The following is a 25,147-nucleotide window of genomic DNA, read 5'->3' as shown; positions in this document are numbered from 1 at the left end:
TATGTGCTAAAAAATACGAGAAGTACATGATCATGTGATACAATAAAAAGTTACAAGTCATGCCTTATACATTAGATTACATACCACTATTTTCTACTCTCGATGCATGTCAGTTCCGTGTTGTTCGGGCGTCAGTCACAGTTCTTTGAATACTACTGTATAAAGAAGGTAGGCTGTGTGGAGAACCTTCCTAATGGAAGGTAACCTGAATCTACATATACTTTATTGTCAGTAACCGTCACAACAGTACCTGCATACAGCAAAAAACAAAAGCATGGAACAACCAGAAATTTTTTTTCTGCTTGTTCCATGATTTTGTCTTTTGTTGTATATAGAGTACGTTTTTATTGCTGTGCCCAGGTACTGTGGTGATGATTATCAACGGAAACCGTTAGTGATAATAAAGGACATGTCGATAGCTGCTTGTCACGGATTTCATAAAGTGTTAGTTACCAGATACCGTACAACTAAACTTAAGAAAAAGTGCAAGCAAAGTGCGCAAACACAGTACACTGATGAAGCTCACAACTACGTACATAAACTACAAAAACATTATGAATGACACTGTGGAATGAGACTTGGCGGAACACTGCATCGTAACCGATCGAACTGCAGCTAGTCTTTGCAAGTCCTTAACTAGATACCGGGAGTGTTTACAGCTTAGTTTACACGCATTACTTAAATTTGTGTTTACATAGCAAAATACATACGAATGCTTTACCGTAGTGTAGAGCTGTCAGTTATAATATCATACGGTACATAAATGAATAAAAGTACTTTGAAACGTTGAAACCGGTATAGCTTCATAAATGTGCACGTGAATTGTGACTGTAATAAATTTACTGTTGGATATTGTGTTGTTGTTTGTACTTTATTTTCTCTAAAGAAAATCGAAAGCCAAATACCCGTAATATCCAATCACGCTCCGTAACGTCTGGTGAACGATACATAAATTAAATAATAGTAACGTAATTTTATAGCGCACTTACCTGTATACAGTGCAACCGACGACTATTGGCGCCGCATAGAAGTTGCCAGGGAATGGACTGTTCCCACACACTGCTCATGGTCGTACTGGTGTTCCCGCCTGTATGGTTTCTACGTGATTACAGTAAAGCTGTGAATATGGAAGGGATTCTTATATGAAACTAGCTATCCATGAGTAATATTGTGTAGTATCTTTTCAAGTGTTTCACATTTCAACGAAAAAAGATGACATATGACAACGGTTCACCGGAAGGTGATTTTATGTGACGACAAATCGTTCTTTATTAAAAAAGAATGGTATCGTATTGAGATTTTTTTGCATCCTTTAGCAATAGTCATTCTGTTGCAGTGATGTACCGACAGCTTATCTCACAACTGCCCTCTGAGCGAATCATATAACTGCCATATGAGCGAATCATACGCAGTACTTGTGAGGGAGTTGTCTACTCACCTCCGCTTTAGGCCTTCCTGTTTTAGTTACCTATAAGTTGTAGATATCATGTCATACGTAATCCGCAGCATTCATTTGAGATTCCATCATATTTCACATTCACTTTCCACTGCCAGTGTATGTAATGTGTGCTCTGTCACCCGATTGTGTGTCACCCTCCTCACATTGTCCACTACTCTACTACTAATACCTACAGAAACGCTATGCCAAGAGAGTTTTTCAATGAAATAAGCCAACAGTGCATCTTTAACCTCTGATCATCCTCTTTTTTAATTCTGAAAATTGCGACGATATCCTCCGTTTCACTGAATGGTTCTTCATCTAGGATGATAAGTCCAATTGTTGATACAGCTAACTAGTTAGTAATGTAAAAATCTCATACTTGTTTTGGGGCTTGGGGACTCATGTTTCTGCCCTTACAGTAATGTATCATTTTATGAGTGTGGCGGGTCGTACCTTTCTCCATTCCGTAAATCTTCGTACTGCAGACAATAGTACGATTTTCTTTCTGTCATTTAACTGATGTTTCCTTAGCACCCCCAGCCCGTTGCCGTTGCCGTACTAGTGGTACTTCCTGCAGGTACTCGGGTATTTTCGCAAAAAGCTTGGAATCCAGTTTCGCGTGCCAGTCTGACACATATTTTCATTCGAATAGCATATTCATTACTTTTTCTGGGTCATCAGTGTTTCGTCTGGTTTGTTGCGGCCCGCCACGACTTCCTCTTCTGTGCCAACCTCTTCAAGTCAGGGCAGCATCCAACATCTTCAAGTATTTCTTGGGTGTATTCCAGAGTCTATCTTCCCCTACGATTTTTACCCACTACAACTTCCTCAACTACGAGGAAGTTATTCCCTGATGTATTGACACATGTCCTAACATCTTGTCCCTACACCTCGTCGGTGTTTACCACATGTTGCTTTCCCCTCCAGTTGTACAGAGAACCTCATCATCTCTAGTTCTATCAGCATACGTAATTTTCAACGTCCCTCTGCAGTAGCACATCTCAAACGCTATGATTCTGCTCTTCTCCGGTTTTCTCACAGTCCATAATTCACGTGCGTACAATGCTGTGCTCCAAATGTACATTCTCAGAAATTTCTTCCTCAAATTAATTTCATTTTAGCTCCATAATTCTATTTCCTCGCCGATATCATGTCATGTCATCGCATCTTAATTGAGCTCATCACTATTACTGGTACTCAGGTAAATTGATTTATTGAGCATTCTCACCTATTGTGGAGAAAGTGAGTCTGTGCACTGCAGTCAACATTAACTATTTTTGTTTCCTTTTACTGTCAGGCAAGGTCTAATGTAGATCTTTCTCTGCCCATCCCATACAGACTGCGTCTTTGATTAGTACCTACTATGCTGACAGGTGGTTTTTTTTCAGGTGTCAGAGGGGAGCATCACTTCACGTTTCTGCCATTTGTGGTGTCAGCGGATGATTTGTGCGGAAACGGCATTCACTCATTTTATTTTGTTTTAAAACTCTTTATTTGCCAATTTTCCAGCTTTCAAGCCACTGCACGATCATCATTAGACGATGGTATACACAGATAATTTGTACAAAGGGCAACTTACCACTGGGATTGTAGTGCTGATGAAAAAATTTGGGATTTATATGAACTGATCAGAAGTAGTTTTTCGGACCTGCAAATCTGCGAATGTGTGTAGTCATGAGAGAACAGCGAATAAAAGGCAAGCCTCTACTAATAAGCTACTGTCCACCATTTCTTTTTTTTTTTTTTTTTGTTATCAGTCTACTGACTGGTTTGATGCGGCCCGCCACGAATTCCTTTCCTGTGCTAACCTCTTCATCTCAGAGTAGCATTTGCAACCTACGTCCTCAATTATTTGCTTGACGTATTCCAATCTCTGTCTTCCTCTACAGTTTTTGCCCTCTACAGCTCCCTCTGGTACCATGGAAGTCATTCCCTCATGTCTTAGCAGATGTCCTATCACCCTGTCCCTTCTCCTTATCAGTGTTTTCCACATATTCCTTTCCTCTCCGATTCTGCGTAGACCTCCTCATTCCTTACCTTATCAGTCCACCTAATTTTCAACATTCGTCTATAGCACCACATCTCAAATGCTTCGATTCTCTTCTGTTCTGGTTTTCCCACAGTCCATGTTTCACTACCATACAATGCTGTACTCCAGACGTACATACTCAGAAATTTCTTCCTCAAATTAAGACCGGTATTTTGTATTAGTAGACTTCTCTTGGCCAGAAATGCCTTTTTTGCCATAGCGAGTCTGCTTTTGATGTCCTCCTTGCTCCGTCTGTCATTGGTTATTTTACTACCTAGGTAGCAGAATTCCTTAACTTCATTGACTTCGTGACCATCAATCCTGATGTTAAGTTTCTCGCTGTTCTCATTTCTACTACTTCTCATTACCTTCGTCTTTCTCCGATTTACTCTCAAACCATACTGTGTACTCATTAGACTGTTCATTCCGTTCAGTAGATCGTTTAATTCTTCTTCACTTTCACTCAGGATAGCAATGTCATCAGCGAATCGTATCATTGATATCCTTTCACCTTGTATTTTAATTCCACTCCTGAACCTTTCTTTTATTTCCATCATTGCTTCCTCGATGTACAGATTGAAGAGTAGGGGCGAAAGGCTACAGCCTTGTCTTACACCCTTCTTAATACGAGCACTTCGTTCTTGATCGTCCACTCTTATTATTCCCTCTTGGTTGTTGTACATATTGTATATGACCCGTCTCTCCCTATAGCTTACCCCTACTTTTTTCAGAATCTCGAACAGCTTGCACCATTTTATATTGTCGAACGCTTTTTCCAGGTCGACAAATCCTATGAAAGTGTCTTGATTTTTCTTTAGCCTTTCTTCCATTATTAGCCGTAACGTCAGAATTGCCTCTCTCGTCCCTTTACTTTTCCTAAAGCCAAACTGATCGTCACCTAGCGCATTCTCAATTTTCTTATCCATTCTTCTGTATATTATTCTTGTAAGCAGCTTCGATGCATGAGCTGTTAAGCTGATTGTGCGATAATTCTCGCAGTTGTCAGCTCTTGCCGTCTTCGTAATTGTGTGGATGATGCTTTTCCGAAAGTCAGATGGTATATCGCCAGACTCATATAGTCTACACACCAACGTGAATAGTCGTTTTGTTGCCACTTCCCCCAGTGATTTTAGAAATTCTGATGGAATGTTATCTATCCCTTCTGCCTTATTTGACCGTAAGTCCTCCAAAGCTCTTTTAAATTCCGATTCTAAAACTAGATCCCCTATCTCTTCTAAATCGACTCCTGTTTCTTCTTCTATCACATCAGACAAATCTTCACCTTCATAGAGGACTTCAATGTATTCTTTCCACCTACCTGCTCTCTCCTCTGCATTTAACAGTGGAATTCCTGTTGCACTCTTAATGTTACCACCGTTGCTTTTAATGTCACCAAAGGTTGTTTTGACTTTCCTGTATGCTGAGTCTGTCCTTCCGACAATCATATCTTTTTCGATGTCTTCACATTTTTCCTGCAGCCATTTCGTCTTAGATTCCCTGCACTTCCTATTTATTTCATTCCTCAGCGACTTGTATTTCTGTATTCCTGATTTTCCCGGAACATGTTTGTACTTCCTCCTTTCATCAATTAACTGAAGTATTTCTTCTGTTACCCATGGTTTTTTCGCAGCTGCCTTCTTTGTACCTATTTTTTCCTTCCGAACTTCTGTGATGACCCTTTTTAGAGATGTCCATTCCTCTTCAACTGTACTGCCTACTGCGCTATTCCTTATTGCTGTATCTATAGCGTTAGAGAACTTCAAACGTATCTCGTCATTCCTTAGTACATCCGTATCCCACTTCTTTGCGTATTGATTCTTCCTGACTAATGTCTTGAACTTCAGCCTACTCTCCATCACTACTATATTGTGATCTGAGTCTATATCTGCTCCTTACGCCTTACAATCCAGTATCTGATTTCGGAATCTCTGTCTGACCATGATGTAATCTAATTGAAATCTTCCCGTATCTCCCGGCCTTTTCCAAGTATACCACCTCCTCTTGTGATTCTTGAACAGGGTATTCGCTATTACTAGCTGAAACGTGTTACAGAACTCAATTAGTCTTTCTCCTCTTTCATTCCTTGTCCCAAGCCCATGTTCTCCTGTAACCTTTTCTTCTACTCCTTCCCCTACAACTACATTCCTGTCGCCCATGACTATTAGATTTTCGTCCCCCTTTACATACTGCATTACCCTTTCAATATGCTCATACACTTTCTCTATCTGTTCATCTTCAACCTGCGACGTCGGCATGTATACCTGAACTATCGTTGTCGGTGTTGGTCTGCTGTCGATTCTGATTAGAACAACCCGGTCACTGAACTGTTCGCAGTAACACACCCTCTGCCCTACCTTCCTATTCATACCGAATCCTACACCTGTTATACCATTTTCTGCTGCTGTTGATATTACCCGATACTCATCTGACCAGAAAGCCTTGTCTTCCTTCCATTTCACTTCACTGACCCCTAGTACATCTAGATTGAGCCTTTGCATTTCCCTTTTCAGACTTTCTAGTTTCCCTACCACGTTCAAGCTTCTGACATTCCACGCCCCGACTCGTAGAACGTTATCCTTTCGTTGATTATTCAATCTTTTTCTCATGGTAACCTCCCCCTTGGCAGTCCCCTCCCGGAGATCCGAATGGGGGACTATTCCGGAATCTTTTGCCAATGGAGAGATCATCATGACACTTCTTCAATTACAGGCCACATGTCCTGTGGATACACGTTACGTGTCTTTAATGCAGTGGTTTCCATTGCTTTCTGCATCCTCATGTCGTTGATCATTGCTGATTCTTCCGCCTTTAGGGGCAATTTCCTTCCCTAGGACAAGAGAGTGCCCTGAACCTCTATCCTCTCCTCCGCCCTCTTTGACAAGGCCGATGGCAGAATGAGGCTGACTTCTTATGCCGGAAGTCTTCGGCCGCCAATGCTGATTATTTATCAAAATTTAGGCAGTGGCGAGGATCGAACCCGGGACCGAAGACGTTTTGATTATGAATCAAAGACGCTACCCCTAGACCACGGGTACGCCCTCACTGCCCACCTATCTTCAGTATTTAATGTCTCACAATATCGGCTGAACGGTCGAACGACGTCACTGTGGTGTATACCAATTCGTCACGCAGTTCCTTCTAGCCTAAAAGTGACATTGTGAGCACAGTCGAAATTTGGAATGACCCCCCGAGGTTTGCTGATAGCCTGAGCAGCGTACACGAGTTGCATTGTGCCAACCACTTAAATGCACTGGGAATGAAGATTTGCTCGGTCTTTTAGCTCAGTTACGCTTGTGCCTACGCGTTATAATTTTCTATGCCAAAAGAATATTGAGGAAGTGGTACGAGATTAGGAAAAAAGCATCGACTGGAACAGTTTATAATCACCAGTACTGTATTCCTAGCGGCTAACTGGATTTGTGAAATGTATACGGGCGTCGCGTTCGAGCCGACCGGCCGCCGTGTCATCCTACGCCTTATGGCTTCCCAGACACTGGAACCGCTACTTCTCGCTCAAGTAACTCGTCAGTTGGCATCGCAAGGCTTTCGCACCGTGCTAGAACTTCCACCATGAAAAATATCCGTGATAGTAGCAATATTTGATAGTTTTTTCCTCCGCAAGGCTGTGAAACACGTTGGCCACTCAGCAACTTAGACAGACTTAAGAAATGTGGAGTTCTCGTAAATGTCCACGATCTGATGGTGAGCATGCAGTGACTACGAAGCTGGCTAACACGAACGTAAAGATGTTTGCTTCCACGACCATGTGCCTCAGCGCCTGTTATATATCAGTTATTGTTGTTTTTTCCGACTTAACCTCCCTGTAATTTAATATAGCTATCACCTGAACTGTGTCGCTTCTATTCGCATATCAGCTTCAGTGGTCATTCTGTAAACGTAATATAGATAACACTTGTCTATATTTTATTATTTGTACATTAAGAACAGTTTTTCTTCATAAATTTTGGCGTAAAATTTTCTAAGGGTGTTTTCCCTCTTTTTCATATTTTTTTCAAAGTTCACTGGATTTCCCCTCGTTGTTAGCGGATGTTGAAGTTACAAAAGACCTCCTTTCACCTTCCGCAGTTTTTCGGATTACGAACACACGTCTTCTGTGTTTGTGTTTCTTGCTCATAACTTTGTAAAACGTAGCAAAACTCGACGTCATTGAAATATTACTGATTCTTTACGAATGAAGACGCAAAAACTTTGTGCTGAACGTGGGACATATGAAATTACAGTTCGCAAAGACGAACAATCGCGAAAAGGGGAAAGAAAGTAAAACCAATTTTATTTTAACTTCCACCTCTGTTGACACGGAGGAAAAAATCAGTGTTCAGAAGGTGTGGAAAGAAAATTTAAGTAAATTTTACAGCAACATTTATAAAGAGAAAACTGTTTTTTAATCCACACTAATATTATAAATGCGAAAGTGTGTTTGTCTGTTATCTTTCTACGAGAAAACCGCTGAACCGATTTCGATGAAATTTGGTCCAGATATAGCTTGACCCCTGAGGAAGAACTTAGGCTGCTTTAGACATTTAGAAAGGGAAATGATTTCGACCCCATAGAGGGGTGCCGGCCGCGGTGGTCTAGCGGTTCTAGGCGCTCAGTCCGAAACCGCGAGACTGCTACGGTCGCAGGTTCGAATCCTGCCTCGGGCATGGATGTGTGTGATGTCCTTAGGTTAGTTAGGTTTAAGTAGTTCTAAGTTCTAGGGGACTGATGACCACAGATGTTAAGTCCTATAGTGCTCAGAGCCATTTGAACCATTTTTTTTTGTTAAATTTGTTGCATAATGTACACATTGTATAATGCATAGCTACTTCAACATCACGCAGCGTAGACGGGCGCTCTTGCCTGCGCTCCTGCGCACGCATCGCTCGACAGCGACACTGCGCGTGACGCGTCGTGGAAAGCAGACGCATGAGGGCAGCTGACGTTGTTGCACGTACAGTAGCTGACGTACCCACCATCACTCCGCATAACAACACTAGTGGTACGCGAAAACAGCTGTGCGTAACAGGCAGTATGTTGTTGTTGTCTTCAGTCCAAAGACCGGTTTGATGCAGCTCTCCACGCTACTCTATCCTGTGCAAGCTTCTTCATCTCTGAGTAACCACTGCACCCTACATCCTTCTGAATCTGCTTACTTTATTCATCTCGTGGCCTCCCTCTACAGTTCTTACCCCCCCCCCCCCCCCCCCCCCCCCCCGAAGCTTCCCTCCAGTACTAAGTTGGTGATCCCTTGATGCCTCAGAATGTATTCTACCAACCGATCCTTTGTTCAGATGTGTGTGAAATCTTATGGGACTTAACTACTAAGGTCATCAGACCCTAAGCTTACACACTACTTAACCTAAATTATCCTAAGGACAAACTCACACACCCATGCCCGAGGGAGGACTCGAACCTCCGCCGGGACCAGCCGCACAGTCCATTACTGCAGCGCCTCAGACCTCTCGGCTAATACCGCACGGCCAACCAATCCTTTCTTCTAGTCATGGTGTGCCACAAATTTCTCTTCTCCCCACTTCTATTCAGTACCTTCTCATCACTTGCGTGATCTACCCTTGCAATCCTGAGCCTTCTTCTGTAGCACGACATTTCGAAGGCTTCTATTCTTTTCTTGTCTAAACTGTTTATTTTGCATGTTTCACTTCCATACGTGGCTACATTCCATACACTTTCAGAAAGGACTTCCTGACGCTTGAATCTATACTCTTCTTCTTCTTCTGCTTTTACGGCCTCATTGGACCACTTCAGTCAATCATTTCTGGTCCTCTTCTTTGGTATTTTCCCCTTCCGAGTGGCCCAGTATCTCTTCATTCGTTCCGATGCTTTTCGTCGTTCCTCATCTGTAAATACCCTTTTCATTGTATGTCGTTTGTCAATTTTTGGTTTAAATCTTATTTCTGTGTCCCTCAACTTCTTTAAATTTGGCGTTTTGTTCTGCAAGTCATCCAGAGTTATTTCCAGTTCTTCCATATCCTCTCTTATTTCCTTAAGCCATCCTCCTTGTTGTTTCAAATTCCAGAGTTTCTCAATAATTTTCCTTGATAATCTGGTTTCTGGTGTCCTCAGAAGGTGACCACAAAAAGAGATCCTTTTCTTTCGTATAGTATCGGTGATGGGCTCCAGTTCTCTGTATACCACTTCATTTGGAACTATCCGCCATTGCCCAGCTTTTTGATATTTCTTATTTATGCATGTTCTAGCAATTCTTCTCTCTACTTTTAAAATTTTGTCAATTCTGTTTTTCTGGGTGACTTTAAAAAGAGTTTCACTTCCGTATGTAACCTCTGGTTGAACCACCGTCTTGTAATGTTTTAATTTTGTTTTAATTGATAGACATTTTTTATTGTATGTAGACCATGTTAGTTTTTGAGCTTTTATCATTTTATTAGTTCTTGCTCGCCATGCAGGTTTCTCGTCCAATTTGTGTGTTATAATTTCACCCAGGTATTTAAATTGTTTCACTATTTTAATTTCCCTATTGTTCACTGTGATGTGATCTATTACAAGTGGATCTGTTACCATTATTTCAGTCTTTTCAAATGATATCTGGAGTCCTAATTTTTGTGCTATATTTTGTAAACTTGTTATTTGTTTCGTGGCTTCCTGAATATTATTAGCTAGTAATGCTAGGTCATCAGCAAATCCCAAGCAATTTAGGTTTATTTTATCTTTCTTAGTTCCAATTTTAATATTCATAGGATTTTCCTTGTACCATTCTCTCATTACATATTCAAGAGCACAATTGAATAGCAATGGTGATAAACAATCTCCCTGTCTCAACCCTGTTTTAATCGTAAATGGTTCAGATATTTCTCCTCTAAATTTTACTTTGGATTTGGTGTTTGTTAAGGTTAACTGTATCATTTTTATTAATTTAGGATGAAGTCCAAAATTCCTTAATATTTTCATCATTGAAGATCTATGAATGCAATCATACGCCTTTTTGAAATCTACAAAGGTTATGACTAGTTGTTTTTGCCTTCTTTTGTAGACATCCATAACTAATTTCAAGGTGATTATCTGTTCTGGGCAGCTTCTCCAGGATCTAAATCCTCCTTGATATTCTCCCAGTTCCAGTTCTAGTTGATCTTTACAGCGGTTGTATAGTATTCTTGACATGATCTTATACGTGCAGTCCAAAAGGGAAATTCCTCTATAGTTGTCTGGATTTGATTTTTCTCCTTTCTTATGTAATGGATGTATTATAGCAGTAGTCCAATTTTCTATGTTAACAAATTTCTCTTTTTCACAAATACTTTTCTTGCCATTGCCAGTCTCCATTTTATATCGTCCCTACTTCGACCATCATCAGTTATTTTGCTTCCCAAACTCGTCTACTACTTTAAATGTCTCGTTTCCTTATCTGATTTCGTCAGCATCATTCCATTATCCTCGTTTTGCTTTTGTTGATGTTCATCTTATATCCTCTTTTCAAGACACTGTCCATTCCATTTAACTGCTCTTCCAGGTCCTTTACTGTCTCTGACAGAATTACAATGTCATTGGCAAACCTCAAAGTTCTTATTTCTTCTTCCTGGAGTTTAATTCCTGTTCCAATTTTTTCTTTTGTTTCTCTTGCTTCTTGCTCAATATACAGATTGATTAACATCGGAGATAGGGTACAACCCTACATCTACATCCATACTCCGCAATCCACCATACGGTGCGTGGCGGAGAGTACATCTTACCACAACTAGCATCCTCTCTCCATGTTCCACTCCTAAACAGAACGAGGGAAAAATGACTGCCTATATGCCTCTGAACGAGCCCTAATCTACCATATCTTTGTGGTCTTTCCGCGAAATATAAATTGGCGGCAGTAAAATTATACTGCAATCAGCCTCAAATGCTGGTTCTCTATATTTCCTCAGTAGCGATTCACGAAAAGAACGCCTCGTTTCCTCCAGAGACTCCCACCCGAGTTGCTGAAGCATTTCCGTAACACTCGCTCCCTTCTCATTCATTGCTTCGCTTTCGTGCCCCTCGACTCTTATAACTGCTATGTGGTTTGTGTACGAATTGTAAATAGCATTTCGCTCCCTGTATTTTACCCCAGTCACTTTTAGAATTTGAATTTAAAAAAAAAATGGCTCTGAGCACTATGGGACTTAACAGCTGTGGTCATCAGTGCCCTAGAACTTAGAACTACTTAAACCTAACTAACCTAAGGAGATCACACACATCCATACCCTAGGCAAGATTCTAACCTGCGACCGTAGCAGTCGCGCGGTTCCGGACTGCGCGCCTAGAACCGCGAGACCACCACGGCCGGCGAGACAATTCCAGTCACCATTGTCAAAAGCTTTCTCTAAGTCTACAAATGCTATAAACGTAGGTTTGCCTTTCCTCATCCTAAGTTAAGTCGTAGGGTCAGTATTGCCTCGCATGGTCCAATTTTCTCCGGAATCGAAACTGTATATAAATAACAAAATGTAGGAACATTATGTATACCGTATTTACAGAATGATCTCAGAAGATGCTTTGTAAATGAAAGCAGAAACGGTCAGGTGATGAACATTCTTCATTTGCAGGAAGCGTAAGTTGGAACGAACAAAAACTGAGGCGAACGTAGAAATTTTAAATATATTATAAAGCAGCTAGTCACAGTTGCCGCGCAGATCATCCGCTGTCGCACTGTTGACGGTGTAGAGTGGCAGATTTTAGCGGGGGCCGGTGCTGACGGACGCGTGTGCGGTGCCGTGTTGCAGACCCGCCGGAGATCACGCAGCGGCCGCGCGACCTGACGGTGAAGGCGGGCGGCGTGGCGGCGTTCGTGTGCGGCGCGCGCGGCGACCCCACGCCCAGCATCACGTGGCGCAAGAACGGCAAGCGCATGTCCAACACGCAGTCGCGCTACCTGCTGCACGACTTCGCGGGCGGGTCGCTGCTGCGCATCGAGCCGGTGCGCGTGCAGCGCGACGAGGCCGCCTACGAGTGCTACGCCGAGAACGGCGTGGGCGACGCCGTCAGCGCCACCGCCAACCTCGTCGTCTACGAGGGTGAGTACTCGCCGTCCACTGTACACTTTCAGCACTCACCGGCAGCCGGCCGCGAGCCTGCTGCGTCCAGCCGTCAGCGGATGAGCACCGAAATATCTCTCGAGCACGCGAAGAGAAAAATTTTGCGAGTAATAAAACATTTGCCATCTTTCTGATTTGCAGCTCCTTGTATTGGCCGTGTTTGCAGTTAAAATTTTTGGGTGTGAGGTCCGCCAGTTATGCAAAACATCGTTTTTCTCAGTACCCAAACATGTTTCGGCACCACTGTGCTATCATCAGTGGATTTTCGTTTTTTTTTATTCTTCACATTTAGTGAACATGAATTTTCTGGATCATTTTTGTGTTAATTATTACAGGTAGCTCGTCATTTTTCGTGTGGCAAGCACTTCCGTTTCCGCATCATGCTGAGATATTGTGATGCATACGTAACTGTAACAAATATTTTCCACAAATAACGTAGTAAAACACTAGTCACTACACCAGAACACAGTGTGATTGTCGTTTGTTCAAACCACAAATACTTGTTATAGTTACTACGCGCAACATTAGGAAAGTCATCCCGCAAGGAGGAAATCGTAGAGCGTCTGTTTTCTCTCACCTTATTGTCCACTTCCTGCACAAACTTTTATTAACAACCGAAGGACGCCCACTCCGTTGTTCATCATGCACATGTGTGCGGCCATCTTTAAATGCTCTCACCCACTTTCTTACCGTTCCATCCCTCATAATGTTTTCTCCGTAAACTGCACAGATCTCACGATGAATATCTATCGCTTTTAGGCCTTTAGCACTAAGAAATCTTATAACAGCCCGTACTTCAAAAGTCGGCGGGACTCACGATTATCAGAGGCATCTTAAACACTCAGTACGCAACGTAAACAAGGAAGAATCAGACTGTAATGGCGTCAGTGCGTAGATTAAGGTACAGGCTTTCATTTAAAAATAGAATTATTGAGATATCTTAGGACGTCTTATTTTAATTTCAAAACGGCAATTACTTAAATACACGCCTCGTATATTCTGTTTTCTTCGGCCATCGTCAGGTAATTTTGCTGCCCAAAAAGCAAAAGGCGCCCAATGCTTTTAGTGTCTCACTTCTGTGAACGAGGAATGTGTGCTGAGGGTCTGGCCAGATCTTTTCGTTGCTCCATGTGTATTTGGACTACACGATAGTATTTTTGAGCGCCCAGGTCCCACTTGTCACTGTTACGTTTCTGAAGTTGACTGGTTGCTCTAGAACAGGGCTTCCCAACCTTTTCGAAAATCCGTGACGAACACCTAGTCAGTCAGGAGCACAGTAACTTTAAATTTCAGAGCGAAACCCATGGGAACTGAAAGCTTCTTAATGGAAATGCCATGTTCCCAATGACCCCCCCCCCCCCCCCCCCGAAGTATCAATAGTCTTTGGTGTAGAGATGAATGAAAACAACTTGAAACCAACGACCCAGTTTGAATTCCCACTGTATCCAGACACTTACTAGTGGATTTACTCCCTTTTTCAACACACTATAGCCTGATTAAAATTACTTGGTAATTGAAATTTCACACGATGGAGCTGTCTTCCTCCAAGAGCAATCAACGTCACGTCCAAATTGTACGTTGTTGACAAGCTGCCGCTATTGGTCTGTTCACTCCCAATATTTGGCTACTTTTGTGTAAGGAGCATGCATATTTCGTAACAGTCGTATGTATGTGTGTGTGTGTGTGTGTGTGTGTGTGTGTGTGTGTGTGTGTGTGTGTGTGTGCGGGTTTGGGTGGGTGTGTGGGTGGTTGTGTGTGGTTTTTCGTGTAATCCGAAGAAAAATAATCAAATGTATGTAAAGTCTTCCTTTGGTTGTCCTCCCTCCTCATTCATTTCAACTGGAAACTTCCCTTGTTGTGAAGGCGATGGAGAAACTGCACCCTTCTTCAATGATCCTGACTTCAGCCACCGATCCATGTTAGAAGTAATAAACTGGTCAAAAATCGACTTATGGAATAGGTAGTGCACTGACAAAGCAAGTTCAACATTCAACGATGCTTGGGGCCGCATACGTGCCAGCGAGCGCTGTGATTGGTCGACAAAACTCGCTCCGCGCATGCGTAAAAGGTTTCAGCGCATCTAGCGCCGTGAGCTGGGGCACAAACGATCCCCGTATTGTTGCTAAACAGTCGATTAGAGAAGCCGTATTCTCCGACATTAAACTGCGTATACGTCCTCACTTAGGAACCGCAAAGGCTGCTTGGGGATACGACTTGAAGTAAAAGTACACATGTTTTTCACACGAAAAAAAAACAGTGATGAATTTGATTTTCACATTTTTAGTCAATAATTTTACTCATTATTTTACACGATTTGGTGAAAGGTGGCCGCTGAGATGTTTATATTTTTCCACCTCCGCGTTGCAAATGTTTTGAGTGACATGCCCAGTCGATGCGGTGTTGTTTTCACGTCAATTCTACCAACATTGAGAGTTGTTAAGTTCTCGGGGTTTTGTAAAATTCCTTGATTCATGTCTCGTCGCTGTGCAGCCTATGAAAAGGATTGCGGAAGACTCCCAAATAAATTCCAAAGTACAGTGCAGTTTTAACACCAATATATTTCCTGGACTCTGATGTCCGAGCCTGGTGAACCGTACCGGTTACACCACATGTACCCAAAGTTGACATCAAACGACACAGAGTTCACAACAGTCAACAAAAGAGTGTGCCTACAATACATTTGCTCGCAACCCTAGCCAAAAAACGAGTGCTCCAAGGCGCTTGCGTGACCTCTATTTATACTTTTGTTAACAATTACCTACAATGAAAATTACAATTTTATGTAAAATCACAATTAAAAGTTAAACCGAATATGAGATACACATTGCTAAAGATTTACAATCTCAGTGCTGAACAAAGTGAACCTATTTCCAACTTAGTTACGAGTTAATATAACATTTTCTGACCAATTATGTTACAGATAACAATTACATTTCTAAATTTGTTTATAACAAATCAACTAGTGCCTGAATTTTAGTGCTAACATATATCGGAGATTCAGTTAACATGCTTTATTTATATGTTCTATTTAAATTGATGTAGTAATTTTATACTGATAGGTTTACTGGTACATCCTGACCATGTGCTACATTTCTTTCGATTAGTTACAGTATTAATCTCACATTTATATTATGTTTCTCACATAAGAACAATGTTAATCAGCAAAGCATCGTTTTCGAATTATATGTATACTGAAATAGTGGTTTTTTTGTATGTAAATTGAACAATTAGGACTGGTGTTTATCTTTAATGCTCTCCGAGAGGTTCTGATAGGTAACAGTGGTTGGAAAGCCGTGCTCTAGAAGAATATCCGTTCGTACGACTTTCGGAACATACGCTGACCTGGCAACGCATGCCGTACGCGGTGCCCCGCAGCATCACAGCTGCGCTGTTGGGATTGTTCCTCTTCGCCTGCTGCCGCGGGCCTTCTGGGGCGCGCGGGATTGTGTAAGACGGCGGCTGGCGCCTCGAGCCGCTGCGCCAGTAGCTCGGCAGGCCGTATTATCGCGGCTGCGCGGTTGCGTTATTGCTGGTGCCGCCAGACTGCCACACTGCCGAGCCGCGTAACGTTTATACCAAACACGAGAGGCCCCGCGAAGGCAGAAAATTGAGTTTGCCTGCGAGATGGGCGCGCCGCTGATACGCGCCCTCGCCGTGATTCGGCGCCGGCCTGCGCCACTCCGTTCCGAGTCTGAATTAGTGCGCGCAAACACTGTGCGCTCTGAGGCACAGCCAGCCACAGGGCTCTGGCTGCCGCTGCTGCTGCCAACAGCACTCGCGCGGCTACATCACTCGCTTTGTATTTTCGAGTCATCGGCCTGCTGATTGGTTTCATGCGGCCCGTCACGCATACCTCTACTGTGCCAACTTCTTCAATGTATTCCAATCTCTCTTCCTCTGCAGTTTTTACTTGCTACAGCTTTCTCTAGTCCCATGGAAGTTATTCCTTGACGTCTCAGCAAACGTCCTGTCGTCGTTTCCGTTCTTTTTGTCACCGTTTCCGATTTGTTCCTTTATTTGCCGATTTCTCATCAGTCCGCCTAATTTTCAACATTCCGAAGCTCGACTTCTCAGATGCTTCGATTCTCTTACACTACTGGCCATTAAAATTGCTACACCACGAAGAGGACCTGCTACAGACGCGAAATTTAACCGACAGGAAGAAGATGCTGTCATATGCAAATGATTAGCTTTTCAGAGCATTCACACAAGGTTGGAGCCGGTGGCGACATCTACAACATGCTGACATCAGGAAAGTTTCCAACCGATTTCTCATAGACAAACAGCAGTTGACCGGCGTTGCCTGGTGAAACGTTGTTGTGATGCTTCGTGTAAGGAGGAGAAATGCGTACCATCACGTTTCTGACTTTGATAAAGGTCGGGTTATAGCCTATCGCGATTGCGGTTTATCGTATCGCGACATTGCTGCTCGCGTTGGTCGAGATCCAGTCACTGTTAGCAGAATATGGAATCGGTGGGTTCAGGAGGGTAATACGAAACGCCGTGCTGGATCCCAACGGCCTCGTAGCACTATCAGTCGAGACGACAGACATCTTATCCGCACGGCTGTAACGGATCGTGCTGCCACGTCTCGATCCCTGAGTAAACAAATGGGGACGTTTGCCAACAACCATCTGCACGAACAGTTCGACGACGTTTGCAGCATCATGGACTGTCAGCTGGGAGACCGTGGCTGCGGTTACCCTTGACGCTGCATCACAGAGCGCCTGCGATGGTGTACTCGACGACGAACCTGGGTGCACGAATGGCAAAACGTCATTTTTTGAGATTAATCCAGGTTCTGTTTACAGCATCATGATGGTCGCATCCGTGTTTGGCGACATCGCGGTGAACGCACATTGGAAGCGTGTATTGGTCTTCGCCATACTGGCGTATCACCCGTCTTGATGGTATGGGGTGCCATTGGTTACACGTCTCGGTCACCTCTTGTTCACATTCACGGGACTTTGAACAGTGGACGTTACATTTCAGATGTGTTACGACCCGTGGCTCTACCCTTCATTCGATCCCTGGGAAACGCTACATTTCAGCAGGATAATGCACGACCGCATGTTGCAGGTCCTGTCGGTCCTTTCTGGATACAGAAAATGTTCGACTGCTGCCATGGCCAGCACATTCTCACCAAATGAAAACGTCTGGTCAATGGTGGTTGAGCAAGTGGCTCGTCACAATACGCCAGTCGCTACTCTTGATGAACTGTGGTATCGTGTTGGAGCTGCATGCACAGCTGTACCTGTACACGCCATCCAAGCTCTGTTGGACTGAATGCCCAGGCGTATCAAGGCCGTTATTACGGCCAGAGGTGGTTGTTCTGGGTACTGATTTCTCAGGATCTATGCACCCATATTGCGTGAAAATGTAATCACATGTCAGTTGTAGTATAATATATTTGTCCAATGAATACCCGTTTTTCATCTGCATTTCTTCTTGGTGTAGCAATTTTAATGGCCAGTAGTGTATTTTCCGGTTTCCCCACTGTCTTTGATTCACTACCATACAAAGCTGTGCTCCAAATGTACATTCTTAGAAATGTTTTCCTCAAATTAAGGTTTATCTCTGACACTAGTAAACTTCTTTCGGCCAGGAATGTCCTCTTTTTCTAGTGCTAGTCTACCTTTTATGTCCTCTTTTCTCCGTTCATCATGGGTTACTTCGCTGCCTAGGTTGCATAATTCCTTTACTTCCTCTACTTTGCAATCACTAATTTCGATGATGGGTTTCTCGCTGTCCTCCTCCTGCTACTTCTCATTACTTTCGTCTTTCTTCGGTTTTATCTCAATACGCAGTATTTACTGATTATGCTGCTCATTCTATTCAGCAGATCCTGTAATTCTTCACACTTTCTCTGAGGGTAGTAAAGTCGTTAGCGAATCTTATCATTGATATCCTCTCAACCTGAATTTTAATCCCACTCATCAATCTTCATTCTATTTCTGTCTTTGCTTTTTCGATGTGTAGATTGAACAGTAGGGGCGAGACACTGCGCTCCTGTCTGATACCGTTTTTAATCCGAGCACTTGGTTCTTGGTCTTTCCATTTTATTCTTCCATACTGTTTGACATCTACCGATGTTTTTCCGGCCTACAAATGTCGCGCTAGATCAGAATGCTAGAGGTTTGATGGCTAAATCGAACAACATATGGGTAGGTACTGAATCGAACTCATGACAAAGTAAATTTGCCGGCCGCTGGTGGCCGAGCGGTTCTGGCGCTACAGTCTGGAACCGCGCGACCGCTATGGTCGCAGGTTCGAATCCTGCCTCGGGCATGGATGTGTGTGTTGTCCTTAGGTTAGTTAGGTTTAAGTAGTTCTAAGTTCTAGGGGACTTATGACCTCAGCAGTTGAGTCCCATAGTGCTCAGAGCCATTTGAACAAAGTAAATTTGTTAAATAAGTAATTGGTTGATAGGACATATCACAAGGAATCAAGGAATTGCCAGTTGTTAATGAAAGGAATTGGGCTGGAGGGTGTAAACGTTGCAGAGGGAGATCATGTACGTTCTGGTGGTTACACACATATGAGGAGGCTTCCGCAGGAGAGATTAGCGTGGAGAGCTGCAGCAAACCAATCTTTGTATGAAAACGACAACTACGTCTGTAAAGCCCAATTAAAAAAAAACAGCTATGAATATTACAGAATCATCAGTTCATCAGTTTAATAAGTCGTGGCTGCAAAATTGTGACAGGAAGTATTTAATGATGGAGGAAGGTTTGGGTTCCAGAGAAATGTAGGAACAGTTGAAAACAATAGAACCTTACGGTTTACCTTACAAGACAGACAGAAGGAAAACATTTGTATTGTAGACTAAGAGAAAGCTTTTGGTAATGTTAACAGGAATGTACTTTTTAAAATTTTGAAAGTAGCAGAAATGAAAACAGCGAGCGAAAAGCTATTTACAACTTGAGCAGAAACCGGACTGCCGCTATAAGATTGCAACGACATGAAAGCGAAGCTGAGGCTGAGAAATAACATCCTCGATGTTATTGAAACTGTACACTGGCCAAGCAATAAATGAAAATTTGGGGAAATGAAATAAAAGTTTATTGAGAAGTAATAAGAACTTTGACGTTGATAATGCGTTGTAATTCTACCATAGATGGAAAAGGGCTTGGAGGAGAAATTGAATGGAATAGATAGTGTCATGAAACGAGATTATAAATATCAACAATAGTAATGGTATGTAGGCAAATTAGTTAAATTATGCTAAGGGACTTAGATTAGAAAGTTAGACACTATAAGTAGTAGATGAGTTTTGTTATTTGGGAAACAACTGACGATGGACGAAGAAAAGCCTGTATAAAATGCAGACTAGCAACAGCAAGGAGAGTTTTTCTGAAAACGTAGAATTTTTTAACATCTAATATAAATTTAAGTGTTAGGAAGTATCTTCTGAAAATATTTGTCTGGAATGTTGCCTATTATCGAAGTGAAACGTGGTCAATAGCCAATACAGACAAGAAAAGAACAGAAATATTAAAATGTGGTGCTATAGAAGAATACTGAAGGTTAGGTATGTATATCGAGTAACTAGTAAGGAGGCACTGAATAGAACTAGTAAAAAAAGAAGTCTGTGGCAGAACTTGACTTAAAAGAAGGGATCGGTTGATACGACACACGGTGAGGCATTAGCGAATCGTCAGTTTGGTAATACAGGTAAGTGTGGTCGGTAACAGCTGTAGAAGGAGGGCTAGGCAAGCAGACAGTAAGCAGGTTCAGATGGATGTAGGCTGCACTACTTGCTAAGAGAAGAAGGGTCTTGAGCAGGAATGGCTCAAATGGTTCAAATGGCTCTGAGCACTATGGGACTTAACTACTGTGGTCATCAGTCCCCTAGAACTTAGAACTACCTAAACCTAACTAACCTAAGGACATCACACACATCCATGCCCGAGGGAGGATTCGAACCTGCGACCGTAGCTGTCGCGCGGTTCCAGACTGCGCGCCTACAGCCGGTAGACCACCGCGGCCGGCTGAGCAGGAATGAGTAGCGTGTGGAGAAACATCAAACCTATCTTAGGACTAAATACAACAATTGTTATAACCGAGCCCCTAGCAGTAGAAACTAAAATCCACAACCTGCTTCGATCTACTTGTGATTCATAGTTTCATCAAGGTTACAGGTTTACGGCCGTTTGGAATCGATCTATACTGAAAGTGACTTTGTCACAATTTTGGAGCAGTTCTGTCCAGTGTCTTTATTTCACCACAGGCCCTAGGACAGTCTTTGAATATTACGAAATAATTTTAAGTTCTGGTGGCTATAATACTGGATAGTCTTCTCAAACTTAGGATAATTATACTTTATTGTTCATTTTAATCGAAATCCACTCAACCGGACGTGCATTGTTTGGCGATACTGGTGAAATGTGACATCTGTGGTCACACTGCATAGTATTCTAAATTTAATCATCATGTGTATATGTCCCTTAACTTGATTAGATTAGTGACGCATAGGGTGAATATTTCGACTAACTATGTGATACTACTTGGCAAGACAACTTGTTTTGTTAATGAAATTCCCTTTTTAAATTCAAACAGCCTCAACGGGAACAGGTCTATTATTTTAAAACTGAAAATAATTCAGTTTAAAAGCCTCGAAAGCGACTTTATGATCAGTAATAATAATTATATTTAATGAATGAATTGTGTGAAAGAATTAGAACAAACCCTGGTATGGCATGAAATTTTATAAAATGATCGCCATGCATGAATTTTTGCGTGGTAGGGAGACCTGGATCAAAAATAAATTACCCGAGTAGAATAAGGCTAGTAAAATTAAATTATTTAGACAGCATCGAAAACGAGCCTTGCCAGAAGAACAGAAGATCTAAATTCAGTTCTTTTTTTCAGTATTCAATAACAGATACTAGCTGTTGTATTCAGATACTATGACTATGGTTTCGGTAGTGTACTAACTTTTGAAAAAGTGCGACTGCTACGGTCGCAGGTTCGAATCCTGCCTCGGGCATGGATGTGTGTGATGTCCTTAGGTTAGTTAGGTTTAAGTAGTTCTAAGTTCTAGGGGACTAATGACCACAGCAGTTGAGTCCCATAGTGCTCAGAGCCATTTGAACCATTTTTGAACTTTTGAAAAAGCTTGGCAGTGACACCAAAAAAGCGTTAGGAAATCTAAAGCTTTCAAAATGAAAATCCAATAGAAATGCCTCATGTTATTCTGTGATAATTATCGAGTCGTCGTCGATTTTCGAAGCGCCTCCGTTGCCAAACGTCCCTGTTTCTCTGATAAAATATTTTTTCATTCGTGTTTGTTGTATCCACATTCTAGCAGTTACAAAATAGCTGCTGTTATTCTGGTCTCTTCTCTTGTTCTTCTCGATTCTGAGAGAATTGTCTAGCAAGGTTTTTGTCGTTTCAGGCGCCTCGAATGGTATAACATCATCGCGATTGCTTTTGTTATAATATTCATGTGAATCTATCTCCGTGTTCAACTGACTGAAACTCCAGCTGTTTGCGCAAATTGATCGCTAGCTGCCAGGGGCAACTAGCAGCGCAAGCGCGGTAATGATGTTTTTCGTAGAAATAATTTTCCATTAATTCAGTTGTTTTCTGTTTTTTTCTTCCGAAATAACGCACTTACTAATTTTCATGTTTATATGAACGTGAGTTCTGATTACAGATGTAAACATGTGGTTACTATGTATTTAATAATGCGTATGGCTCGGACAGAATCTATATTTTGTATTGCTGCAAGATATTATACTGAATGGCGAGTAAAATAGTCATATGTAGCTAGACTGATTTTGCAGCCTGCAGTAGAACGCGTAAGTGTATTGTGGTCGCACATTTTGCGTGATCTGCTGATTGTGGTGTGGTTGATTTACAGCAGCATTTGCATACTCATTGCGGAATGAACAGCGTTTTATCTATTCAGAATACGAACCTCCGTGCGAGATGTCTTCTTTGCCTCTCTTGGTTCATTGTTCGTGGTACAGACCCCTAAGGTAAATTAGATGTGTGAGGGGGGGGGGGGGGAGGGGGAGGATCCCTCATTAGTGTGTTCAAAAAAATGGTTCAAATGGCTCTGAGCACTATGGGACTTAACAGCTGTGGTCATCAGTCCCCTAAAACTTAGAACTACTTAAACCTAACTAACCTAAGGACATCACACACATCCATGCCCGAGGCAGGATTCGAACCTGCGACCGTAGCAGTCGCGCGGCTCCGGACTGAGCGCCTAGAACCGCTCGGCCACCGCGGCCGGCTCTACAATAACATCCAAGTCATTTCTGTTGGAGGTACTTCGGCACAACTCACTATTAACTTGTCTCTACTCCGCTGGATGATGAAGAAATGCCTTATTCCTATATGCGTAAAGTATGAACGCCAAAAATTAACGGAATTTGCATAAACTACTTCCAAACCACGAGAATACATCATGAAAATAAAGTTTTACATTCGGGGTGAAGCGACGACTGGAGCCTAGATGGGTATCAGAACAAAAACTATTTCAGTTACACCCTTGTATTAGTTCTTAGGAAGTTGATATGCACAACCCAAACTGCCAAAGAAGCTTTTAAGTATTCAGTTGTAATGTAAACCTTCGACGCTACTCCCCCGGCTCGTTCCTTTTGTTGCAGGAACGTAATCAGTTCCGTCAGCAGAAGACACGAGTTCAGTATCGCTGGCTAAAAGTAACATTAACACTCGCGCAGTCGGGTCATACCCAGCTGACAAGCAGGAGGGCTTCGCATCGAATCGTACGTCATTGCATAAATATCAGTGGACAGCGACGGGGGGCAATCAGAGCTGGCTTTAGGAGCACATGTGCAGTAATATTGAAGCTCCGCTTAGCCACTGTACATCACGATAGCGGGGCCAGTAGATTAGCTCCATCAAAAGTACATTAATATGTAGTTAAGGCAGGGTTAATGCGGGTGACACGCCTGCCTATAGGCGGCGCAAAGCCCGTTAATCACGCGGTGTTTCACCTGCTGCGCGCGGCGAAGGGGATTCCCTGATAGCCACAGGGCTGCCAACGCCGCGGAACAAAAGAGGACGAGCTGCCCGATATTGTGGTTACTGGATAGTAATGTATGAAAATTATAAAGGCAGCGTTGCATATTGACGTCGAGTTCGTGTTCATGGATTACACAATCCACCAGCAACCCTCCGATTCTTTAAAGAATTAAACTCCCATGTATAAAGCAGCTTCAAAGGTCTGTTTGGTTTACAAATGAGTTAATGTGTTAAATATTTGCCTTTAAACATTTCAGAGAGAAAATTTTAGGAAAGACTGGAAATTATGCGTAGATTTGTCGGAAGTTGCTAAGTGCTCTCATTGTGAAACACTGGATGAATATAAACAGGGTAATTTGCACCCCATTTTAAGCAGTTCACGTATCCAAACATTTATGAAGTCATACACACGGAACTGTGTGTCGTACAATGATACAATCTTACAGATACAGTCAGTGACATATGTGGATACTATATGGAGAATGTGTCACAATCAGAGTTAGTAGTAAAGAAGTTATAAATTAAAACTTAGAGCTCGATGTTGAAGTTTTACTGCGCACCATTTTAAGCTAACGCTGGCTTTTCACGTGTATAAACGATTATGACGTCATATCTCCTGAATGATGTGGCGTACAACGATGTAATTTTACAGATACAGAGAGTGGTATATAAAGATACTGTCTGAAAACTGTATTGAGAGTAGAAATAGTAGTAAAGAATTAATAAAATAAAGCGTCATGTCTAGTGCTTAAGTCTGACTGCATGAAAAGCAGAAACGTAGTTAGAGATGAAATTTTTTACGTTCACCAATTTGCGGACGGGGGTGTAGGCGAGTGAAAATTTCTAAAAGGTTTGAAATTGCATGTGAAGTTCGTTGGAAATATATATGAAGATAGTATCTGTGCCCGAAAGAACAGATACCATTAATGACCGTGCAACTTCTCTAGAATGAAATCATAATTAAATCGACACACTAGCTGCAAACAGGCGTTTATATACATCATTGGGGACATTTCCAACATGTCCTCAATTATGTATATCAACGCCTGTTTGCAGCTGGAGTGTCGATTTAATTATCATTTCATTCGTTGGAAGTCGCTAAGTACACTGATTTTCAAATATTGGACGAATGAAGCTCGGGTCTTTGTGGGCCGTGAGTTACGCAACTTCAAGGCAAACACGTAGTTTCTAACTATAGTACTTGTCTACTGTGTCAAACTTTTAGCGTAAGATTATACCTCTTAATGATTAGATTATGATAGCATTTTAAAATTATGAGTTAGACCAATAATTAAATGAAATACTGAAGACAAAATTTTTGTTTCCACTGCGCAACAACTGATGCTAAGTGCCGGGATGTGTTTTAGTAATATAGGTAGGTTGATTATGGCAACGGCCTTGCTGAAGGGTAACACCGGTTCCCGTCAGATTACCGAAGTTAAGCGCTGTTGGTCTTGGTTAGCGTGTGGATGGGTGATCGCTCAGGTCTGCCGAGCGCTGTTGGCAAGCGAGATGCACTCAGCCCCTGTGAGGCCAATTGGGGAGCTCCTTCACTGAGATGTAGCGGCTCCGGTCACGAAAACTGACATGTGTGTTGATCACATGCCCCTCCATATCCGCATCCAGTGACGCCTTTCGGCT

The 25,147-nt window shown here is 42.4% G+C and overlaps 1 protein-coding gene across 1 annotated transcript in view; it reads left to right on the top strand.

Moving 5' to 3' along the window:
* Positions 1 to 25,147, top strand: part of LOC126473517 (tyrosine-protein phosphatase Lar) — a 591,250-nt gene that overhangs the window by 37,009 nt on the left and 529,094 nt on the right. The window contains exon 2 of the mRNA XM_050100619.1: positions 12,197 to 12,487. Within this exon, the coding sequence (XP_049956576.1) occupies positions 12,322 to 12,487 (166 nt within the window). The 5' untranslated portion in view covers positions 12,197 to 12,321. The remainder of the gene's footprint in view (positions 1 to 12,196; positions 12,488 to 25,147) is intronic.

The sequence above is a fragment of the Schistocerca serialis genome, chromosome 4 (assembly GCF_023864345.2).
Source record: "Schistocerca serialis cubense isolate TAMUIC-IGC-003099 chromosome 4, iqSchSeri2.2, whole genome shotgun sequence".
Lineage (NCBI taxonomy): Eukaryota > Metazoa > Arthropoda > Insecta > Orthoptera > Acrididae > Schistocerca > Schistocerca serialis.
Note: the sequence above shows the minus strand (reverse complement) of the source record. Positions and strands in the feature narration are given on the sequence as shown.